At 54.5% G+C, this 16,481-nt stretch overlaps 1 protein-coding gene across 1 annotated transcript; it reads right to left on the minus strand.

The window, feature by feature from the left end:
- Positions 1 to 4,777: 4,777 nt before the first annotated feature.
- LSS (lanosterol synthase) lies at positions 4,778 to 14,436 on the minus strand. Its single transcript, XM_027703200.1, has 21 exons — positions 14,264 to 14,436; positions 14,051 to 14,189; positions 13,865 to 13,973; positions 13,349 to 13,470; positions 12,921 to 13,017; positions 12,000 to 12,135; positions 11,685 to 11,793; positions 11,229 to 11,347; positions 10,722 to 10,819; positions 10,558 to 10,585; positions 9,880 to 9,936; positions 9,593 to 9,664; positions 8,848 to 8,898; positions 8,561 to 8,710; positions 8,116 to 8,212; positions 7,821 to 7,926; positions 7,200 to 7,265; positions 6,709 to 6,789; positions 6,292 to 6,462; positions 5,897 to 5,975; positions 4,778 to 5,810 (listed from the first exon to the last, which is right to left on the minus strand). Exons 2-21 carry the CDS (start codon positions 14,127 to 14,129, stop codon positions 5,619 to 5,621), a joined length of 2,019 nt encoding a protein of 672 aa, XP_027559001.1. The 5' UTR covers positions 14,130 to 14,189; positions 14,264 to 14,436; the 3' UTR covers positions 4,778 to 5,618.
- Between the last annotated feature and the right edge of the window lie 2,045 nt (positions 14,437 to 16,481).

Below are 16,481 nucleotides of genomic sequence, written 5' to 3' on the forward strand. Positions count from 1 at the left end.
ACGCTTTGAGGAGCACTGAGGCGTGGCCACCTCACCACCAGTACCATGTCATCACGTGTCACAAAGGACCCTGTGACACCCTGCCCCGTGCCCTGGGGTCTCCCCCAGCCCAGCCAAACTGCCTCGGGTCGGAAGGAGTCCATTCTCCAAAGTATCTAAGACAACTGGACATGAACTTTAGGCACAGCTCAAAAAATGAGCAAACCCTCCCCTGCTGCGCCGGCCAACGGCAGAAGAAGGAACCCCCTTGGCTGCCGATGTAGCCGCACCGGGAAGGCCACGGGGCCTCCACACAAGCTGGCACGGGCTCCTTGGGAGAAGTCCTGGCTGGTGGCCCTCCCAAACACGGGGCTGTGACACACAGAAGGAACGTGGGGGCAAGGGCACAGTGCTGCTCCCACCCCATTGGCTGGGGTTGCACCAAAATCAGCAGCTCTGGCAAGTCCTTGCCCAAGGAGACCTGCCACCGCCCCGAGTCCTGGCAGGGCTGGTGCCCGTCTCCTGCCCCACAGAGCTGTGCCCCTGGGGGACTTCTCTGCCAGAGGGCAGCCAAAGCCAATGGGCACTGATGTCTGTGCTCTTGCAGGGGGCTGTTGGGAGCGGCAGCTGGAGCAATTGGTGGCTGCGCTCGGTAGCTGTCAGAAGACAGAAGCTGTTGCTTCCTCCAGGAATGATTTTTGCATGCAAGTGATGACCTGCAGCACAAAAACATCTTTGCTGTGAAGGCAAAGAAGAATCTGGCTTTTAATAATCCTAAATTCAGGAAACCAGAAATCCACATTATTTTCCATTGCTCAACGCAAGGAGTGTCAAATCAAGTTGCAAACTTCCCAAGTTCATTAGCACAACCTGGGAAGGTAAAAGATTTGTAAGTCTGCTTCCCACTCCAAACCAGCAACTCCTTTGCCTTAACAGGGTCCATTGAGAGTCAATTGCAGAAAATAAACACTAAACTGAGGCAAAAAAAATAAATAAATTGGACACTGTTTGGTTTTCAAACACTTTTCTGTTAAGGGTTAATAACATAAGAATTCCATTAAGGTATAAAAGCTGTCAAGGAATGGAAGTTCACTCAGTGTTACAAAAGCACCTCACACAAAGAGGGATATTGCAAAAAACACTAATCCTCCCTCCGGTACAGGTAGATAAGTGGCCAGTAAAGCACAGCTCTCCCCTCTTCTGCCCTGGATGGCAACCAGGACCACTGACAGAAGAAGAGTCATAGATATTCCTTCTGCCCTCCATAACCAAAGCTATGCAAAACCACAGAGGCTGCCTTCAAACTGGATCCAGTTTCAGACCAGGCCTCTCACCTTCCACACATCCCCCTCCCCAACATCCCCACCAACACCAAATCCTCCCAAACACCCACACGTGGCACCTCCTCACATCCCCAGGGTCACCCTCAACTCAGACAAACCCTCCCGTGGCAGCAGAGAGGAGCATGCAGCACCCCTCAAGGCATCTCAGCTGAGTTTGCCCCCAATTTAAGCTCTGCTAATGCCCAGTTGCCAAAAAGGCCCACCTGGATCTCTCCAGGATGCACAGGATGAGCCAATGAGCAGGATGCTTTGGCAGACAAACCTCCCAACCCTGACTATAAAGTCATGGAGTCTTAGAGTCATGGAATGGCTCTTTTTATAGCATAAAAACACTGGTCTGCATTTGTATCTCTCTTTTTGTGTCATGAGCTATAATTTCTGAGGAACAGAAACAGATTTCCCCCAAAACAGAAAAATAATCTCAGGAAACTTTCTTGGAGGAGGCTGGGGTTGCCACCCAGGATCACAGGTCCCAAAACCATAGATGAAAAGACTCCACAAGATGCCTTGGGTGAGCCTTTCATAGATTCTGGAGCTGGGATTTTTTCCAAAGGAGAAAAATCACCTCAGGTAGCATCCTGGGAGTGGTGTGGGGCTGACATCTGGGATCTCAGGTCCTGAAATCAGAGATCAAAACACTCTGGGAGATCCCTGGGAGGAGTGTCAGAGTATTTCTGGAGGAAACAGTTTCCATGAAACGAGAATTATACTGAATATATCCAATATCTGTTTGATCTCTCCTGCATGTGCTCAATACAAAATTGCAGCTTGGAGCAGATTTTAACACTATTAAGACACACGTTTTCCTGTGTGTTCCTTTTGTTAGGTGGGAAGCACAGAGAGGGTTCATTGTTTTATACGAACACAGCTCACAGCTGCTTATGGCTGGGATTTCACAGAAATTTGGAAAGGCTTGGGGACAATTCCTACTGAATTGCTTTGAGGTATGGACAACGTTGGCTGCCAACATCTATCTACAGTTTACTTTGTCTGGCAAGGTAGTGAAAGAAGGGAATCATTTAAATAATGAAAAACACAGTTCCTGTCTTTGGGGAACGAGAGCCTTCCTGCCTGGAAGGGATCCTATAGGGTAGAAGGGGTGGCTAGCCAGCAGATTCCTCCTTCTTTGTCCTCCTTGCCCAAAACAACTGTGACTATTCTGTGGGGACAGAAGCCTTCCTGCCCAGAGGGGATCCTGTGGGGTAGAAGTTTTGAGCAGCCAGTAGCCTCCTCCTTCCTTGTCCCTCTCCTGATAGAATCACAGAATGGTTTGGGTTGGAAGAGACATTAAGGCTCATCCAGTTCCAACGCCCCTGGCATGGGTAGGGACACCTTCCACTAGACCAGGGCAGCAAGGGCTGGGCTGAGCTTAGCTCTGGTTCCCCCTGATTTCTGGGCTGAGCTCGGCCAGGGTGTCTCCCCTCCATTTCTGGGATGTCACCCCCCTTGAAAGAGATCAGCTCAGACTTGGTGGGGAGCCACGTCCTCAGCACTCACCAGAAGGGATGTGGGACACAAAGGGAGTCCCAGGAAAACCTGCAACCGCCCAGCTCTTGGGTTGCAGGGAGTGGCAGAGAAGTGTGTCTGGTTCATTCAAGACAGCTAAGTTCAAGTTCATGATTCCCAGGAATCTCAGCAGGTCCCATCCCATCCCCTCCAGACCCTAATACCACTCCTGTGCACCACCCTGAAGAGCAATAGGCACAGAACAAGAAACCTTCCTTCCCAATAGGGCCCACAGCCTGCTCTTTTAAACAGGTGCCCAGAGCACCTGCTGAGAACCACCTCTGTTGTACCCTGGCTCTCCCTTTAGCAAGGGATCGGTTCCGAAATGATCCTCTAGGACAAAATGAGAGCACAGGGACACCCATCTAGGCTGATGAGAAGAAGGACTTACAGACCAGCTCAGCCTCTGATAACAGGTGAAAGAAGTGCAGAAATATATCACACCAGTTGTGGCTGGGAACAACTGATAGGTAAAAAAAGCAGGAAGTAAGTTAACATTCAAATGTAGCTTAATTTCTTTGTTGTAAATGAAAGGCAAGATAGTAACCTTGCACAAAATATTCCTAAGGGTTTTTTTCTGTGATTCCCTTAAAAAGCAATGGCCCCTGGAAGTCAAAAGCCTGAAGTGCTGGGGCTAGGGGGCCATCAGCTCTTTCTTGGGTGCTGTTGTTTACTTTGTTCTTATGTAAAAAACAGATTTAGAAATCACCATCACACAGTAACCCTAAGGTGGGGGTTTCTCAGGGTGTGAGGGAGGAAAGTCAATATTCAGAAATTCTCAGCAACTTTAATATGTTCCTGTTCTGGTGTGCTGAATATGAAAGGGAGACTGGAGAACCCAAGTTTCCCAGCCTGTGAGCAGCCTGGCCTTTGAGCCATGACACCTCAGAGCACCTCACAGTTGGTATTTAAGATACCAGTACCCCAAGAATGTAATTTCAGCTAAGTCATGTCATTGTCCTGGCTCAACCAGGGACCCACTCGTCAGACACCTGAGAAAACTGAGCTGACTGCCAAGAGGCTTCAACTCACAGGAGTGTCTAAGACAGCTTTAAAACATGAACCAACACCATCAAGACCTAAAATCCATGCAAATGGCCTTTAGCTCAGGCAGAGGAAAACAGCTTTCACACTCTATTTATGAATCATAATTACAGTCTTGTACTGTACTGAACTTGAACGCTACCTTGCAAATTTTATAACCTCTCACTCAGAAACAAGACAAACACAAAGTGCAGCCTGAACCCCTAAGCTAACAGGTTTGGTTTACCTTCGAAGAGCACCTATTTGCTGCCCAGCATCTCTGCTGTATGTGATGTAATGCTACTCACCACGAGTCCCCCACTGCAAAGCAGAAGGAACATTTTCCTGCTCTGAAAGGGAAAGAACTGAAAAAAGAGTTCCTGGAATCCCAAGAGAGGACAGAAAATTAATTACATTAAGCATTTTATGGTTATAAAATTTGCAAGGCAACCCTAGTTTGGTTAAAGCCAAGAGCTAGGTGAAATCCAAACAGTCATGTCCTCTCAAGACACATCACAGTGTGACACTTGAATAATTCAGTTTCAGCAAGAAGAAATTTAAATGCAGAGTAATCTCACAGACATGTGTAAAGGTGTCCAGAATTTGGAAAAGGCAACCAGAGCTGCTGACACAGCCTGAGCTGAATTTACTTAAACAGGCTTTTCTATCCTGCTTATCTGCACAAGTGTAAGGAGCAGGATGAAGGAAGTGATCATTCCCCTTTAGCCAGTTGCTTCCTTCATTATACTTTTCTGGGGCCGAAAGCATCTGAGGCAGCACAGACTCTCAGCATGGTTTGCTTGTTGGTGGAGATGATGCTCACATCTCTGGGGACAGGGAACCCAAACCAGGTGACGTGAGGCTGCTGTGCCAGCTCCCCTCTGCTTGGGACCCACACTGGGCAGACAGTAAGGAGAACAACACAGTTAAATTCCTCTTGCCTCACCATTAGCAATTTATTAACCTGTCAGTCTTCCAGCTCTGACTATGAATGTCCAATGGCACCATGGCCTGAGCAGAGGCACTTGCTGTGCTGGGGGAAGGCTGGAGCCCTGGGGCTCAGGCTGTGCCCTGATGCCAACCACCTCAGGGCTTCCTGCTTCAGCTGCCCCTTCTCCAAAGTGGGAACAATTGTGGTGACTTCACCTCTGAGGTTCTGGGAAGCCAGGTGCCATCAGCTGGGGGACAAAACCATAAGAAAATTGAGTGAAGCACTTCTTTTTTCCACATGTCTGGGGGAGGCCAGGTGCCCTTCCCCTCCCAGCACAGACTCCAGACAGTGCTTTAAAGGCTGTCACTGGCACCCACAGTACAGAGGCCAGCTCAGCAGGGATTGTGCAGGGTCCCCCATCACAATGCTGGGCACTGTGGGGAGGCCCCAAATCCCACACTCTTGGTACAGCCAGCCAGCCTGGGAGGATAAAGGCAGACTTGCTCTACTCAGGATGAGAGTCTGTCCAGATGTGGAACATAACACAGCTTGGCAGCTTTCTCAGATCTTCCAAATGGTTTGAAAAGGCACTTCACTCCCCATCCCGGGATGGAGAATATACCTGGGAAAAACCTTAAAAAGGGAATGTTTAGAAGAGATTCAACAACAAGCAGAGGCTCTGCAGCACCAGGGCAGCACCCCTCCCTGGCAGAGGGAGCAGTCCACACGCTATGGTCAGCACTGAGACATCCCACACAGCACGCACCCCCGTGGTCCCACGCAGCCGCCAGTACCCAAGCCAAGTCCAAGGCCCTGGCAGTACCAGTGGCCCAGGTTCAGGCAGACATGGTTTCCTGCCCAGCCTGCCCTGCCCTGCCCCAGGGCCCCGGCCCAGCTCGCAGCTGCCCAGCCAGGGGGCTGTCGGGGTGCAGGCGGCAGAACCGGCCCAGCGCCCAGATGGGGAAGACGTTGCGGTACGCGGTGTAACTGATGGCACACGACTTGTTGAACACCCCGGCAATGTTCTCCTGAGAGAGAAGCAGAGAGTAGAATGGTATGAGTGACACAGGACTGCAGGGTGTTCAGGAAACCCTTGGGAAGACTAAAGATGTACCTGAGGCCAGTCCCCATTGGGCAGCTGCTTATCAATCAACACTTTAATGCCCCTTTCCAGCACGTCAATGTCAGGGTATCTGCAAAGCACAAGAGAGATGTGAGTACCCTCATCCCGACCATCTGCAACACCCCATCCATGTGCTTGGGAAACCCAAACACCTCCAGGCTGCCCCAAGCTTGTCCCAGGCATGCTGAATGCTTTGGGAAGGGCCCCCCACAATCCCAGGACACCAGACATTATGGATATGGAACGTTTTCCCAGGTTGGAGGCCTGTAGTTGTGATCAAGACCTTTGCTTTGCATTGGTCCACACCAGCCAAGCCCAAGGCCCCACAACCCAGCCTGCATCTCCCATCTCCCTGAGCACTCGGGGCCAGGTGAGGCTGTTCCTACCTGACAGCCATGAGCCCCAGCAGGGCCCAGCAGGTGTTGTGGATCTGTGATTCAGCACTCTGCACATACGTGCGCTGCTCGCAGGACTCGAAATCCTCTCCCCACCCGCCGTCTGCCATCTGCTTGGAGAGGAGGAACTGGCAGGCCTGGGCCACCTCTCGACACACAGCCCTGCAGGGATGGGGCACAGAGTCAAGACAGGACTGGGGACAGGGAGCATTTGGGCACCCACGGTTCTCAGCTGCAAAGAGAAGCTGTGCCCACAGTGAGTGCCCTGGCCATATTGCTCCTGGGAGGAGCAGTCCCTGAGGCAGGAGAGTCCATGAACAGCAAGGGCATCCCCCCAGCCCCACCATGGAGTCCTGCCCTGACCCAGGAGGCAGGTAGGGGCAGGGCACCCAGACAGCCCCTTCTCACCCGTCACGGTACGTGTGCTGCATGCAGGCAAACGCCTCCAGACCGAACCAGGTGCCGTAGGTGAAGCAAACCCCCCAGCTCCTAGGAGGAAGGGGAGAGCAGCACTGTCAGGGGTGCGAGGCCCCAGGAAGAGGCAGGCTGTGACATGGCTGTGTTCGTAGAATAGCAGAGCCAGACACAGAGCTGCAGACTGCCTTCCCCTATGGCACAACCATGCCCAGTCCCACCACACCTGCTCCCAGCTAACCCAGGTGTCAGCAGAACTGGGACCACCCTGACCCCCAAGGCTTCTCAGGGTCTTGTGCAATGAACAAGGTACCTGCTCTACCTGGGCTGGAGGGAGAGTAATGGAGAGCAAAGCACAGCAGCTAGAGGAGGATCAGCCCCTGCTTCCCCTCCCATGGATCCTACCAGCCAGGAATGCCTGCCATCATGATCCCTCTCACTCTGGGGCAGCCAGAAGAAAACTGGGCACTGGGAATACAGCTTACCCTTCCCAGGACCCATCCGCTCGCTGCTTCTTGCGACAGAAATCCAGGCCCTTCCGCAGAGTCTCCCTGGACAGTAGAGAAGCCACCCACTTCAGAAGCAGATCAAACTCAGTGTCTGCTTCACTGGGAGCTCCATCAGTCCCTCTGAGGCTTTGATGGGTCCCATTATTGGAGGGCACAAGAGGCAAAAGCATGCAGACAGGCAGCTACATGGTTCGGGATATACGTAGGTATAACATGTGGGTGTATGTGCCCCAGCTGGGGCTTCTCTGCCTCATGCCACGGGCAGCAGGGACCCAGCCTGCAACTGGCTGCAAGAGCAAGACAATTGCTAAGCCAAGAGGCAGGCAGATGTCCACCAGTTTCTCCCAGCCTGATCCCAAACAGTCTATGCCTTGCTCCTTGGGACAGGCAGGGCCCCAGACTCTTGCAGGGCACTCTGGTTTGGAGAAGCCACCAGTATCCAAGCTGGCCACTGCCAGGGCTGCCCCATGCCAGTGCAGAGATCCAGGCAAGACCCCTAACAGGGCTCAGCAGGGGCTGTGCCAAGAGGCCATGGCAGGCAGCTTGAGAAGTGCAGCCTGTCTTCTCCCCTGCCCAGCTCTCATCCCAGAGCTTCACCTGATCTCCGGGGCTCGGTGCTCAGGGAACTCGCTCTGGAAGTGTCTCAGTGCCTGCATGACAGCCGACGTGCACTCCACGTACGTGTAGTCGATCATGATGTCACCTGCCAGCAGGTGAAGGGTATCAGTGCCACAGCCCCTCTGTTGGGGGTCTGTGGGTCAGCTGCTGCCAGCCTCTCCCTCAGACCCACAGCACACTGATCCTACATCAGATACCCACTGGGCACGGGGAGGCCAGGCCACTTTGTCCCTTCACAGTGGGCAGGACAACCAGCCCCCACAGCTCCCCTTACCAAACACCTCCGAGGGGTTCAGCATCTCCAGTAAGTGGCCTCCTCGCTTGGTTTCATATGTGGCAAAGCCTCCATCCGAGTTCCTCATGCTCAGCAACTGCCCAGACAAGCAGAGAAGGGCTGGGACTAGCTCACAGGCAGTACCACCCCAGTCCAGCCCCAAGCCAGGTATGAGGACAAAGTCAGACCCACAGGTCTATGGGGCTGGCAGACAACCCAGGTCCCAAACCACAGGGAGGGGCAGGCCCAATCTAGGCCATCACATCACATTACGTTACATAGGCAGCTCTGTATCACAGCCAAGAGAGTGTTGCCACAGTGTTGCCACACCAGGCCTCAGATCTAATCAGATCTAACACCAGATCTAACAACCCCTCAGGCCTTGACTTCTCTTACAGGTTTACCTGTCTGCATGTCCCTTGGCCCTAATTTTTGCAGCACTTACCACATTCACAGCATCAAAGAGGCGCTCAGGGGGCACAAGATTGGCTATGAAGGGACATTTCTCCTGCAGCAGCATGACCGCCTTCAGCCCCTCTGCTGTGCAGTCTGCCACGATCCAGCCACAGTCCCGCGTGCTGAAGGGGAAGCCACCCTGGAAATGGATCAGGTGAGCTCAGCACCTTCCCCTGACCTTGTAGGGGGGCAGGTGTTGCCCCTCATTCCTGTCCCCCCTGCCTAAATCCCCGCCCTGGTCACAAGTCCTTCAGGGACCAGTCCCAGTCATCGTACCTTGTTCATATGGCGATAGTATTTCTGGTAGTCAGGTGGGTTCTCTGGGATCTGTAGGAGGCAAGAAACAAGTGAGGGCAGCCTGGAGCTGCCTGGCTGCAGGACCACAGGCTGAAACCATTGCAGGTGCAGAACAATGTGCAAGTGCACAGCACCTGTCTTTCACTGGGGGAAGCAGACAGAGAAGAGGTCAGCTCTGGAGCAGAGAGTGCTCAAGAGAAATCACCTTTTGGCCTGGTTCAAGCAAGTGTTGCTAAAATCCCCCCTTTGGAAGCTTTCCTGCCAGGGAACCATCTGCTTTGAATGCTCCCATTGGCAACACTGTGAACAAGACTGACTGCATCTGCACCAAGCTGCTGGTGACAGTGACCCCCACCTTGAGCCACTGAGCTGGCCAGCAGAACTGAGCTCATACAGTCACTAACCAAGGGATCTGGGTTTCCCAGAATGGTGCCTCAAACTTGTCGGTACCAGAGAGGTCGAAAGGCAAAGAAGCCTAAACTTTAAGTTGTGCAGCCTCTCTAAGCTCAGGCCTGGGCCTGGGCCTGGCCAAGGTCCTCGCCAAGCTGCAAAGATGGTTCCCTGAAAACACGGAGCAGAAAACAGGAGGTTGTCCCTAGAACTTTGCTAGTCCAGCCCTTCAGAAGAGCTCTTCAGAAGGCAACAGATGCATCAAACAGGGCTCTGAGCAGAAGCCAAGCGTGCACAACTAGTGTGTGAGATCCCACCAAAGGGCTCTGCTCACCTGGGAGAACCTGAGGAACTCATGGGCATTCTGGAGGCAGGACACGAAGTCAGGCATCTCCTGAGCTTCTGCCTGGAAAAAGAGGCACACAGTCAGCACTCAACAAGGAGCTGTGGCAACCAAACATGCTCTGAGCAGACATGTGTTTGCCTAGCTCAGTCACAGGATGCCAGGCCAGAACTGACACAGCAGAGCTCCAACAGACTGCATAGCAGCTCTGGTATTTGGGGACATGTGAGAGGAAAACATTTTCCCAAGGCAGCACATAGCAGTGCAGGGTGCATTACCTCCAAGAAGGCTTGGATGGCAAAAGCAGTATCCCAGAGCTGGGATCCATTTGTGCCCTGTAAGAGAGAATGTTGATAGTGAGAGGCAGGTGCTAGCCAGCACCCTGACCCAGTTGTGGGGTCTATGGGGCAGCATATCCCTCCCACATCACACCCACTAGCTGCCTCCACCCTGCGTCTCAGTTTTATGCCACTCAGCATCACAGCTGATAAGCTGGCACAAAGGGGACAGATGCAGCAGGTCAAGGGACAGCAAGGGAACAGGAAATAAGACAGCTGCTTCAGCCTGCTCTGTGCACAGCCAAGGCAGGAGCGCTGGCCAGCACTAAGGAGCAGCAGGACACAGTGGCTCTGAGAGAAGCAGAGCTCAGACCACATGCAGGATCAGGGGCCTGGCTTTCTCCTTCCATTCTCCCAGAGCCCATGGGAATGAAGGAAATGGAGGCCTAGAGCTGCCCCCTCAGCTCACAGCCACAGAGAGGCAAACTAGCAGGACATGTACTATTCCCTCCTGGCACAGCCAGCAGAAGTGGCAGTGAGACAGAGAAGGCCATCAGGCACCAGAGGTGAGGTGCCAGGAGCTCAGGCTCGGGATGAACATGCTATCCCATTACTCCATGGGCCGCCCCACCATGCCACGGTCCCTTCAGTCATAGATGAACTCCTACAGCACTTCACCTGCATCTTCATGCCGTCAAGGCCCAGCCTGTGGGAGGAGACAGCACAGTGATGCAGCACAGGCACAGCAGGAGCACCAGGAAGCAGGTCAGCAGCCCCAGTGTGCTTAATCCACAGGGATCAGAGCCCTGTGCTGTGCCAGGTGGGTCACACTCAGCCCTTACCAGAGATAGTCTGGGATCCTGGAAACATGCTCCTGAAAAGCTGGGGAGTTCTTCCCATCCACAAACCAGCGAACCAGCATGTTGATCGTCTTGGAAATCTGCCACAAGGAGCACTGTTACTGCTCTGGATAGAGCTTCTTCCAGCCCCAGAGACATATATCCCTCCCACCCAGCACAAAGCCATCCAGAGGCTGTTCTGGCCTTGATCCCAATGGCTCCATCACCCAGCATAGCTGAGTTAGTGGGGCAGGTGCCATGAGATTACTCCAGAGCTTCTCCCCACAGCATTTCTCTGGACCTCAAGGACAGGTACCCCTCACCAGCTATCCCTATGCCCTCTGCATCTCCTGTGCCCTGTTGGCCTTAAGCTCTTAAACTTCAGGAGTTAAGCAAGATCTGGTGATTACTGGTTACATGCCACAAATGCAAAGCTCTGGGGAAGGGCACAAGCTGGTCCCTAAATAACAAAGGGCGAGATGTTTAAAGGATTAACAGCAAATGTCCTACTGGCCCGATGCTGATGCACTTGGTGAATCTATCATCAGCTTTGATGTGGTCGTACAGCTCTGCGATGGCTCGCTGCCGCAGGTGAGTGCTGTGGTGGGCTTCATACATGTTCATGATGGCTACAGGAAAAGAAAGGGACATGCAATGAAAACAAAAACCCACCCCGTGCAGCCAGATTCACTTGCTGTGGCAGGCTGCACCCCGGCTCACACCACGACCAGATGAGGAAAGCATAGAACTGCTCTGCCCCAGAGCAGCCCGAGGACCTGGGCACAAGGCCCTGATGCTCTCAGGGAGGGAGAAGCCCATGGATCACATAATCCACGTCTCCATCCCAGCTCCAGGGCATACACCAGTAGCTGCCAGTAGACCCTGAAGAGCCCCCGTGGTGCAAGGCAGGTTCAGCTGCACGAGCAGCAGCAGAGAGTGGCAGGGGACAGGGCCCCTCGTGCTCACCGTAGGCAGCATCCAGCAGCCAGCTGTGCGGGGTGTACACGTCACAGGCAGCCACGTTGTTCCTCTGCGCTGGCCAGTCTATGCTGGCATAGTCCTGCACGTACAGCTCCTGGCACGAGACAACACAGGGCATCAGCCTGGAAAGCTGGGAGCAAGCGCCCAGGAGCAGTTACTCTGCTGCCTGACAGAGGGACCATGCAGGGATGAGAGCTGTCACTTTGCAAGCCAGAGGCCGGTGCACAAGGACATGGCCAAGCGCAGCAGGCAGTCATGGAGCCACGTATCCTTGTCCAGCGGGATCAGCTCCTTCCTTACCTGCCGCAGGCTCCGTATGAGCTCGTCCTCTTCTGCTGACAAACGCTTGGCATAACAGTAGCTCATGGGAAGGTAAACCTGGCGGCAGTGACACCAGAGCCGGGACGGGTGGGCTGGGAACCATGTGGGAAGCAGCCTGATTGCAACAGAGAAGGTTGTGAGGAACAAGGAGGGCCTAGGGCAACACGGAGAGATGGTGTGTGGAATGCCCAGAGCAGGGAACATCTTTCCCTGTCCCCTGCACCAGGGGATATAAACACAGCCTGGCCCTGCTCAGATCCCCCCCAACAGCGGTGCTCCCTCCACACCAGGGCCAGCAAACACCGCTCCTGGCCCAGATGACAGAGGGCAAGGAGGACCTTGAGCTCAGAGAAGAGGGAGGGGAGAAGCCAGTTCAGTCATGTGGGACTTTGAAGGCAGAGGCCCAGACTGACAGTTACTGGCATTTGATGACAAAGCACCAGCAGCCCTTGGTCCTGTGCAGCCCCTTATTTCCCCCAGAGGTAATGTCACACACTTTCCTTCTCTGACACCCAGCAGCCCTCTGAGTAATCAGAGAGGGTACAAGTGAGGGTTAGGGCTGGCAGCCTTACATGTGGCTGTCCCCTTCTGCTAAAGGCCCAGTTCTGGCTGGCCAGAAGATACTGGTGACAGGCAGGGAGCACACAGATGTATCAGGGATCCTGTGGGTAATGCTAACAGGGCTCAGCTCTGGCACCTCCCTTGGGTGCAGTGTTCAGTGTTATCCACCCACTGGCTGGCCTGCTGCTGGCTCCCAGCTGACAAGCAGCCTGAGCACCTCTAGTTCCAGACCACAGCTGGAGTTATCCCAGCAAACACCAGTGCCTGGGACAGTTCTGGGTCAAGGCTGGTGGCAGGACTGACAACATCTCCTCCCTCCACAGCGAGGGGGGCACATACCACATCTCTGGGAGAAGCGTGTTCATTCCCTCCCAGCTGTAAACGTTCAAGACAGCCAGCCAGAACTTGCCCCAGGAAGGGATTCCCACAGCACCTCCTGCAGAGAACAGTATCAGCTTACAGGGTTAACGCAGCCATGCCAGCTCCCTTCTTTCTTCCCCATCACAGGGCCCACTTCTCCCCATATTTGGGAACACACTACTCAGGCTGGGACACACGTCCCGAAACAGGGCAAGCAGGCAATGGTACAAAAACATAACACAGTTTCCCACCACTAATTGAAAACACAGGTGCCACCAAGGGCAAGCAAGAGCAACAGTACTTCCACTACCTAGCAGCTCCCCATGTTCCATGCTGCCCCTCATGTTCCATGCAGCCCTCGGGTCCAGCCAGACCTCTCTCACCAGTGTCCCAGCCCCACGGCTGACCTTTGCTGTGCAGGTTGACACGGGCCCGCACAATGTCAGGGTCATCTGGTCCAAGCCCCAGGATCCTCAGTGCTACGTAGTTGAGTGCTGTGCCAAACACCGTTGATTTGTCTTCCACATGCCTGTCAGGCACATACACAGAGACACCAGAGCCATTAGCCAGCTATTAGCATTAGCCAGACATAACCCACTGTCTTTGTCAGGGTGAAGGGGAATGCCAGGGGTGACTGTGAAAAAGGGGGACCCAACTAATCCAGGAAGAAACATTGCTCTGCACTACCCAGTCGCACATGATGCTTTGGAATATAGTGACACAGAGGAGATATGGCCAGACTTGATTGTTCTGGTCATCTCTGTGACAAACAGAGTACCTGAAGTGCTGCACAACCAAGTCCAACCACCCAGAGCTATCACAGGTCCCGAGCCCCTCTCCCTGAGCCTGGGCAGATCCGATAGCAGCTCCAAGTGCTGGGCCTTCGAGAGGCCAACCCTCAAAGAAGCATCTTTGCTACTCACAAGCCCCAGCCTCCGTCTGGGAGCTGCACAGAGCGCAGGTAGCGTATCATCTCCTTCCGGAACCCATCCGGCAGCTGGATTTTGGCCGTGTGGCAGGTGATGAGGAGACCTGGAGGACCAGACGGGCCGGCACTGTACAGAGTCGAATCCTACACACCCACCCCCGGGCAGGTGCCCCAGGCCTACCTGGCAGCAGGAACAGCGGCCCGCCGTAGTCGCCCGCCCAGTGCCCATCCTCGGCCTGCAGGGCCGCGTAGAAACGCATCCCCTTGCGGGCCGCCTCCCGGGCCGAGCCGGCCGCCGGCAGCGCCCGCAGCGCCGCGCCCTGCGGGGAGACAGCGGCACCTCAGCGGGGCGCCCCGGGAGCGGTCCCCCCGCCCCGGCCCGGGCCCCCCGCACCGTGTCCAGCCCGAGGCTGTGCTGCTCCAGCGCCGTCTGCGCCCGCGGCTCTCCGACATCGCCATCGCCATCGCCCAGGTAGCGCCAGCGCTGCCGCCCGCCCTCGCAGCGCAGCCGCCAGGCCGGCAGCTCCGTGACCGCCGCCGAGCGCCGAGGGCCGCCCCGCCGCCGAACCGCCCTGGGAGACACGGGCATCCTGAGCCGCGGCCGCCACCGCGCTCCACCCCATGGCACCGCGCTGCCCGCCGCCACCGTCGCGCCCCATCCCGATCCCACCGCCGGGACCCACCCGCTGCCCGTTGCCATCACCGCTCCCGATCCCGGTCCCGATCCCGATCCCGCTCCCGCCGCCGGGGCCGCGCCGGGGCCACCTGGTCCCACATCGCCTCACGGGCGGCAGCCAATGGGGGCGCGAGGCCGGGCCGAAGCCCCGCCCCCGGCCGGCCCCTCACGGCTCCTCCCGCCCCGCGTCCGTCATTCCCGGCCGAGAGCTGGGGGCGGAATCCCGCGTCCCGAACGTCTGACCCGGCCACAGGGACCGCGCTCCTTGCCCAAGGCTGCACACCCCGACAGCCCTCCCGTCCCTTTGGGGGACAGCGCCAACCCCCGGAGCGACTGTCTCAACCTCCGTGCCCCCCCAAAGCCCAGCCTGTGGTTTCCATCATTAATGGCAACAACAAACCCGGGTGCCCAGTTCATGTTTCAGCCCTTCAAAGCCCCTCGGCTCGGGCAGGCTCCCCAAAAGGAGCTACAAACGCCATCAGGCACACAGGGGTGTAAATCCCAGAGATGCTGTACTTGCTGCTGCTGTGTTGAAAGGGCTGGGAATTTGTGTGAGTGTGAGGGTGTGAATTTATAATGGTCTGGTGGAAAACCCCCTCCATGTCCGTGCCTTGCCTGGCACAGCCACCCCAGGGACCTCAGGGGGCCCAGGGATGAAAGAGCTCCTCCCAAGTGTGGCACCCATCAGCATCCCAAGACAGAAACATGCCTATCTCTTACTACTTATAATACTTAATACTTATAGTATATAATGCACACTACAAGTCGAATTTAAATTGCTTCTCTGCTAGCAAATAGCTCTTCACTCATGTCCAGCATAACCTCAGGGATTTTTGAAAAGGATGCAGTAATTTTATTTGTGAATTAAAGAATTAATTTGGTATTTATTTTATAAACTAGGCTTATTTTTGGTTTAAGACAAAAAGAATTGTCGTAATGAATCTGCTGAGATGAGCTTCATGTATCTCCACTTCCTTGCAGATGCCAAAATCTCTAGATAATTTACGGTAATGTTTGTCTAAAGGCTGTGGTGGGAGATGAACCACTTGGATTTATTTTTCTGTCTTTATAGAACCTGCCTGCCTCCAAAATTTTTAATAATTGCCAAACTGCTGTTACCTTAGCATTATTTTTATACAAGTTTTTCTATGTCTGGCCCTCAGCTGAACTCAGCCAGAAACAAGCTCACCTCTGGCTGCTGGGTTTGTAGCTTCAGACATGGACTCAGTGCCCATGGACAGAGCTGGGGAACCTGCTCCCTGCAGTGCTGCTCTCTGTGAGCGCTGCAGAGGCAGAAGCAGCTTCTTCACCCTCCCACCCAAATTCCTCTGCTTTCATTGCTTTTTTTCTCCCAGTTCAATGACTGCTGGCCTTTGTCTCGTGGTCTGGCAGAGCCTGGCGCCACACACACCAGAGAGACAAAGAAATAGGCTGGCTTGTCTCCCTGAGCCTGGTATGAAGAGCCCACATTGTGTTTTACCGCAGAGAGGGAGACAGGCAGAGGGCTGAAGTGTTTTGCTCGGCCTTGGGCGCTGTAAAACCCCCTTGTTTCTTTAAACACATCAGCTCAAAGTGCTGGCCAGGAAGCACTGACTCTGAGGAAAGGAGCCCCAAGGTCACGCTCTCCTGATCAAAGATCAGGACATGAATTTTAAAATAACAGGAGCAGCTCTTTGGAGAGCACTGAAAGCACAGCCAGCTCGCAGCCCCCCACCCATGCCCAGACCTCCTGGGCTGTCACTGGCTGGGTCAGGGATGACCCAGGAGACCAGTGTTTGCCAGGATATGAGCCTGGACAAGGATCAGGGAAGTTGCTTGGAGCTGCTCATTAGCAGAGTCAGGCAAGGGTCAAGGGTTTTGGTGTTCCCACCTGATCCTGCTGCTCCTTCCCACCTTATCAGCAGATCATTCCAGACCATGCCTGTAAAATACAGAA

Source organism: Neopelma chrysocephalum, unplaced genomic scaffold (genome assembly GCF_003984885.1).
Source record: "Neopelma chrysocephalum unplaced genomic scaffold, ASM398488v2 Primary Assembly neopelma1_211, whole genome shotgun sequence".
Classification (NCBI taxonomy): domain Eukaryota; kingdom Metazoa; phylum Chordata; class Aves; order Passeriformes; family Pipridae; genus Neopelma; species Neopelma chrysocephalum.